General features: G+C 45.8%; 1 protein-coding gene across 2 annotated transcripts; it reads right to left on the bottom strand.

The window, feature by feature from the left end:
• Positions 1 to 3104: 3104 nt before the first annotated feature.
• On the bottom strand, positions 3105 to 7147 carry gpr132b (G protein-coupled receptor 132b). 2 transcript variants are annotated; one of them, XM_004573150.5, is made up of 3 exons: positions 6976 to 7147; positions 6150 to 6191; positions 3105 to 4703 (listed from the first exon to the last, which is right to left on the bottom strand). In XM_004573150.5, the coding sequence occupies exon 3, from the start codon at positions 4696 to 4698 to the stop codon at positions 3634 to 3636; it is 1065 nt and encodes a 354-aa protein (XP_004573207.1). In that variant the 5' UTR covers positions 4699 to 4703; positions 6150 to 6191; positions 6976 to 7147; the 3' UTR covers positions 3105 to 3633. The 2 variants fall into 2 exon arrangements, with proteins under 2 accessions (XP_004573207.1, XP_076730366.1); XM_076874251.1 differs by having other exon boundaries at positions 6150 to 6253.
• Between the last annotated feature and the right edge of the window lie 197 nt (positions 7148 to 7344).

The following is a 7344-nucleotide window of genomic DNA, read 5'->3' on the forward strand; positions in this document are numbered from 1 at the left end:
TAGACTTACTGAGCCCCCTGATGCTCCGTGAGTGATTTGTCGCAAGCTGGGTGACGCATTAGCCAAAATCTTAGCAGCATGCCCGGCTAACGTATGCTTCACATCAATGTGATATTTTAAGCTCGGTGAAAAGAAAATTCCTTCTTGCACAATGTGCATAATACTTTGCCGGTCAACTCTTGTTATTATTTTAATACTCAAATTTCCCATCAAGAGGGCCAATGTGCATTTATCATCTTCCAAATTGAGTTGATTGGTTCAGCTACCTGTCACTACTAGATCTACTGCCCATTTGCGCATGTGCGAAGGTAACTCTACTTGGACAAACTGCCCGAAATGCATTGACAGAAACATTTCAGGGATTTTGAGTCCTTCTGCACTACAGATCCATTAATAGCGTTAATTTTTTTAAATCACGTTAATCTGTCTGTGACACTCTTTCGAGGATGCCAATGTTCACATTTTGGACAGAGAGGACAGATGGTTTGAAAGAGGAGTGAAAGAAGCCATCTATGTCCACTGTGAGCGACCATCTTTGAACAGAGGCGGTGGTTTACGACACCAACTCTCTGCCATCTATAATCCAGTTTTGAGATCCCTTCCCAGACGCCTTAACGCCCACTCACATCCTGGGCCATCTGATCTCAGGAATTCGCATGATAAGGTGGGGCCAGGTTTCACAATGAACTCACCCGAAACTCTGGCTGATTGGGACCCACACCCAGTTTCACACCTTGGCTCTGGCGATTAGAGGATCATCAGGGGGTCCTTTTGTCCCTCTGTGGGGGGATACTCTCACTAGGTTTATATCTGGGACTCTCCACCATTTGACCTTAGAACTGAAGAAGCTTCTCGGATGAGAGGTGAAACGTCTTCAAGTAACTTAAAGAAGTCCAGACGCTTTTCTTTGCAAGCTCCTTTGACAATCACGTTAATCGTGATGACTGCTTAATCTGCGTTAACGCATTCATTTTGACAGCACTAATTCAAACACCTGTATGCTTCAGTGCTTTGGAATGCTCATGCTCCGATGGATGTGTCAGAGAGCAACTCAGCTTTAGTATCTCGTCATGGGATCGAGCCACCAAATGTCCAATCAGCTCTAGACAGTGGGCCAACTCTGGCCCCCGGGCCTCATGTTTGACACCTCTGATACAAAATAAAACCAAAGTCATTAAAGGCAAACCTGCACACGTGTGTATGCAGTTCTTTCTTAGAGCGATCAACAAGCAACCTAATGAGTTACCATGGAAACAGAGTTCTCAGGTATGTGTTTACAGACAGGTGATTGGCCTGATTCCGGGGTTTGGACATAACCTGTGATCTGAGTGGAAGCAGGTTCGGGCCAAACTGACTACGTTTAAAGAGTAGATCTCAGGTATGTGTTTACAGACAGGTGATTGGCCTGATCAACAGGAGCATCAGCCGAAAAGCTCCACCTTCCTGTTAATTCTGACTCTGGTTAATTGCTCCATGGGTGCTGCTGTTCTTATTCAGGTCAGCTTCAATGATTCATTTCCCCTGGGTGCTGTCTGACAGGCTGCTTAAACATTAATGAGGCTGAGCATTTGCCTTCCAGGAGCTCGGCCAATCAAAGCGTCTCAGAGGCAGAAGTGCAACAACAGACCCAATCACAGCAGAGCAGGAATGAGGTCAGACTTCCTGCTGCTCCCTCTACAATGGCGTGATGAACCTGGAGCTCGAGCCTGCCTCTGGCATCACATCTGTTTATTCACGTCACAAAGTTTGAGTTTACTGGACGTTTACAAATAAAAAGCTGAATCACCTGCGGACTGCACGTAGGTGCGTCTCAGGTGAGCCTCACTCTAATAGTCCTTTTTTTTCCCCTCTCAACTCTTGTCTGGCAGGAGCAGCTGCTCGCACACCTGCTGAATTTTCTTGGGACTTCTTCTTTTCTGCAGTCTCGCACTCTCTGCGGCTTCCTGTTTCCACTCAAACGCCTCCATGCACATGCACAGTGTTAACCACAGACGCATGCTGCTCTGAAGCAGTCGACTTCCTGTGTGTTCACCTCTTGATGAACCCTCTCTCGTGCTTTTTGTTGAGTTCTTCATAGAATTATCTTTGTGATCACTGATGTAAGGCACATCCAACTTGCCATCCACTCTCACCTTATCTGTGACCCTGAAAAGTCTCAATGTGACAGAAAATAAAGTTCCTGAATATTAAAACTACAAAATAAACTTCACTGTCACCAGCCATCAGATTAAACAGGAAGTGATTCCATTTTATTTTTAGTTAGTTTGTGGGTGATCGCAGCCAATCAGTGAAGAGGTGATGATGATGAGACGATTCCATCCCATAATTCATAGTAGCACTCCATCAGATTAAAAAAGAAAAAACTATCAGCAACTCAGATTTGTTGATAAATGCCTGACGCACCTGAAGCTTATAATTCTGTTTATCTGAGCTTCTTTTTGGACACAATACTGTTCACTCTCTTAGTTGTCAGAGGTCAGGGTGGGTGGAGCCTTCAGTGGGACTCACAGCTTTCTGTTTTTATTATCTTTATTCATTTCTAATGTGGTTCTGTTAATGTTAATGTGTTTTAATGTTGCGCTCTGTAAACTTTTCCTAGCGTGGACGCTGACATGTGTTCTGTATAAATAAAGTTGTTCTTAAAAAAAACAAAACTGTAATGTCAGCATTTTGTAGTCCGTCTTCTGGGTGTTGTAGTTTTATGCTTCCAGCATTGGGTTATTATTCTCCAGGTTCTCTGATACTCTCGTTATCTGATTGAGGAAATGGAGGTGGTTTAGGTCACGTGATCATACGATGGTTATATGGGGGGGGACAACTAAGCTGTAGTGTTTGCACAATAGTCGAAAAGTGCAATAGACAATTGGCTGCTACATCTCATTAATGAGTATTTTTCACTGCCTATTTATATATTCTGTATTTATATATGTGTATATATGCTATATTTATCCTTATGCTTCTATTCGCATTCTCTTTCCCCCCTTTTTTATATTCTAATTTCTTTACTATGCAAATTTCTGTCTGTGTCCTGCTACTGGAAACTGATCACGGTTACATTTCAGTCAAATTGCTTTAAAAAAGTCCACATGAGTGAAAATGAAAAATTTACATTTTTTAATGATGACAGAAGACATTAGCCATTCACTGAATACAGTTTAAAAACTGTGAGACCAGGTGTGTGATGTAGCTACGGTTCAGAGAAAACAATAATGTGAGGTCACCTGTCTGTCCGGTTGAAGTGCTACAGTAAAAACATTCACACCCTGCAGGTGTGAATGTTTGAGATGCAGTTACATGTTTCTGTGTCTGCGGGAGTGGCCACGCACTAGGTGTTCGGCCATCAGGTACGATGCTGCTGTTTCAGTCTAACACGTGGCAGCAGGGAGGCTGACAGTGTGCAACACAGCAGTGCACACAGAGCACTGCAACATCACAGATCAACGTCTCTCAGGCCTTATTCAAGTCCTCGTGTTTGTGTCACCTTCTTTACTCTAGCTTCTGTCTCTAAAGTTCTTGTTCCAAACATTTCTGTTTTTGTTTTTCTGTGCATGCGTAGCACTCAAAGTCCCCCGGTTCTTGGTCCTGGTCCTCTGCGGTCACCTCAGGACACTGCAGTGTTGGGGAACCGCTACCTCAGGTCCCGGGTGGTTTTCCTGCTGCCAGCCTCTCACTGCCCGTGTTGAGCTCTAAAGAGTTGTTGATCGGCTGGATTTTGTTTTGGCTGGTGTTGGACGGAGTTCTCACCAGCACTCTGCCACAGACCTGTGCAAGTCCTCGCCGTAGATCCTTTCGAATGTTGTTGCTTGACAAGACGTACAGGATTGGGTTGACAGCGCTGTTGATGGTGGACAGGCCCAGCGATATGGTGTAGGGTGTGTACATGGCCTTCTGAAACGAGCAGTTGTCAAGCCACGGGAAGTGGAAGATGATGCCTCGGACCAGTAGGATGATGTGGTATGGGGCAAAGCACACCAGGAACAGAACCACCACACCCACGGCCAACTGCCGGACACGGCGTTTTTGTGCCGACTGCAGCCCTGTGCTGCGCTGCACATTAGCCAGGATGCCGCAGTTGGTGACCACCAGCAACAGCAGCGGGAGCAGGAAGCCGATGACGAAGCGAGCGTAGTAAAACCCTGTCACCATCGCGCTGCTCTGACTCGGCTCGAAGCAGTGATGCGAACCCTCTGTGGCGCCCTCCTTCATGGTGAAGACAGGGGCGTGTCCGATGGCCACCACCAGGATGATAGCGAGAACGACAAAGGCGGCGTGGCGTTGCCGTCGCAGGCCACGGGACTCCAGGCTGTAGACAACGGCGACACAGCGGTCGAAGGAGACACAGCAAAGCAGGAAGATGCTGATGTACATGTTGTTGAAGAAGATGTAGCCCGTCAGCTTGCAGAACGCTGACGACCATGGCCACCTGTGACCGCTGTTCACGTAGATCGCCCACAGCGGCAGCGTCCCCAGGTAGGTAAGGTCACAGACCGACAGGCTGCACAGGTACACGCCCAGCACATTCTTCCTGCGCACCTGCAACCCCGTGAGGAGGACTGTCAACAGGTTGGCGGGCAGACCGACCAGCAGCACGGCGCTGTACAGCAGCACCAGCGGTAGGCGGCCCTCATCATGCGGCAGCGTGCAGTTCAGGTCACTTCGATTGGTCGTCTGGGTCACCATTTCGGTGACTGCCAGCATGATGTCTGCGGGGAGAGACAACCAATCAGAGCCCAGGGCTAATCATCTGCAGAGAGATACAGCCAATCAGAGTCTTTGGCTGTATCTCAAAGACTGATATCAGCATAAATAAAAACGTAACTTAAAGCACAGTGAAAGGAATCACACAAGAAGGTCAGACAGGATCCATGGAGACGGCAGCAGAATCCGACCCAGCTGAGCATGCTCAGCAGCGAGAGCTGCTCTGATCAGTGTCACGCTGAAAAAGCACCTGAAGGTGTCAATCAAACGGCAGTCTGAGAGGAGGTTTTCAGCTGCTGTATGTGGGCTGCACAATTCATATAACACCTGGCACAGCCCTGAATAATGACCTTCAATGGAGAGAGTGGGGATAAAGAACACAGGCCTTTTGGTTTCTGCATGATTTTAACACCAAATGAGGCCAAAAACAGCTCGATCATTAAAAAAAGGTCTGAGCTCTCACATCTCACCCACACTCTTATTCTGAAACTTGATTTATTCATCACTACATACTTGAATGAAAAGAACTTTCCCCTCACAGACGAGCGCAGGCTGAGTGGCTGATCTGTGACAAAGAGTTAAAGCCATACTGGTGAGCGCCGCAAAGCAAGAATAAACCAGGTGATCAGAAATCTGTTAAATGAGATTAAAATAAACTAAACCCTGAAAGAATTTGAGACTGTAAAGTAAATTTCACTTCCCCTTCCTTCTAAAGTCAAAAACCTTCAGTGTCGTAAAGGAGCTTTTAACCATCTAAATTCTGAAAGCTGGATCACCAGCTGCCTGCAGGTAAATTTGGGATTTCTGGATTTGTATCAGGACTGAGCTGTTATCAGGAGGTAATGAATTCACTTTAAGGTGAGCCGACCTGTTCCAGATCCAGGTCTGGGACTATTTATTTATGCTCTCCAGCCTCAAGTATGCAGATTTTCATGATTTGCTCATGTTCATTAAAAAAAGGAAAAGTTCCTCCGAGGTCATGAAATAAAGTCATGTCAATTCATACAAGACATCGTCAGAGGTTGAATCTGTTTCTAGGTGTTCACACGTTGTTTTTTTAAATCTTAAAGGGTTCTTAAAGGGTCTTAAAGGGGTTTTTTGTGCTCGCTGTTTATAAACTCATCAGCGAGTTCATCAGCGACCTGAATCTTTCCTGTGGGCGCAGTCAGACACTGTTAGCTTCCTCTGACCTTTATACCACCTGATCGATTGGTCATCAGGCTGACTGATCACGATTATGAGATGACTTCCTGTCTGAAGTGAGCCTGCACAGGAAACTGCTGCAGGAAACCTTGCCACAATAATGGTTCTCACGTCTGTCATGCTGAAACCTCACCTCATCGGCGCATGGAAACCACGCATCTCTGGGTCTGGCTAGGTAAGCTTTCTTTTTCTGTGGTTTCAATCTGAGCACTCCACAGAGTGCAATGTACTCAGAGAAGACAGTTTACCTGAAATGATCCTCCTCTTCCTCCTCCGGGAATATAATGAGTCTGAAATGTGCAATCAGAATCCATCAATCAGAGGTCTCAGCTGATTCCTCCCCTTTACACACCTGACACAGGAATACATACTTGAAATGGCGATCGATAACTTCACCTCCATACTGATCCCTCATCAGTTCACACATAAAGTCATTGTAACAGTACTTCAAAGGAGAGCTGCAGAAGTACTGTGTACAATGCACTATTAGTACTCTAAGTGCACGGCAAGTTTAAAGTGTACATTAAAGTACTCATTTGTTACTGCAGTAAAAATACACAAGTACTCAGTACTACAGTTATTGTTACATTATTAACCAATCAACTATCTTCTGTTATTACTCTTACACATACTACAAGAAGAGCTGTTTCTTCTTCTGCTGACAGCTCTATGTCACACTGCGTTATCTTTGGCGTGTTTCAGAGTCACTAGAGAAACAGGAACAAAGAGCCCAGGGACAAGGCTGCACTTGAGGTTCAGTGTGAATATTTGATGCTCTTTGTTCTCATCCTCCTCTTCATCACCGACTGACTCACTTTAAACGAATATTTCGATCAGCTGTGTGTCCCGCTGATCGATCGACTGGATTAATAACTCGATCAATAATACTGGTTCTTCATCAGTAACCTCTCTGTACAGTACTATGTATACTGCAGTACTACGTGAACTGAAAGTACACTCAGAATATTTGAAGTACACCAAGTGACTTTAATGCTATTACAGCAGAATGAAGTACTCTGTCTAATAAACCTGGCAGCACTACAGTGTATTTGCAGTAAGTGTATGTCTCTGTACCTGCACGCGCTGCCTGCTGTCCTCAGGTGAAGCTTGCGTCTGTCCTCGTGCTGCTCCTTAACGAAGTGATGCTCAGTGACGTCCCGCAGAGTCACGTGACTCCTAACCGTCTCATCGACACCTCGTTTTCGTCTGTTATCGGAGACCATCGATAAACGCCAGCCTACACGCGTTCAGTCTCCTCAATGACGTGAAACCGCGACCGCGCGCCGCCTGCTGGCAGCACGAGGAGTCTCATAAAATGCACGGGGCTGTAAACACAAACCTGTACAACACGTGTAAAATAAGAAGGAAGCGCCAACATTCAGAGCCAGCGGAGTGAAAAATATCGATGTTTGGCCTGAAAACTCGATAAATATCTGAATGTTT

Source organism: Maylandia zebra, linkage group LG15 (genome assembly GCF_041146795.1).
Source record: "Maylandia zebra isolate NMK-2024a linkage group LG15, Mzebra_GT3a, whole genome shotgun sequence".
Classification (NCBI taxonomy): domain Eukaryota; kingdom Metazoa; phylum Chordata; class Actinopteri; order Cichliformes; family Cichlidae; genus Maylandia; species Maylandia zebra.

Coding starts and splice junctions, on each gene's coding strand:
- gpr132b (XM_004573150.5), bottom strand. CDS start 4,698: ATGCTGGCAGTCACCGAAATGGTGACCCAGACGACCAATCGAAGTGAC.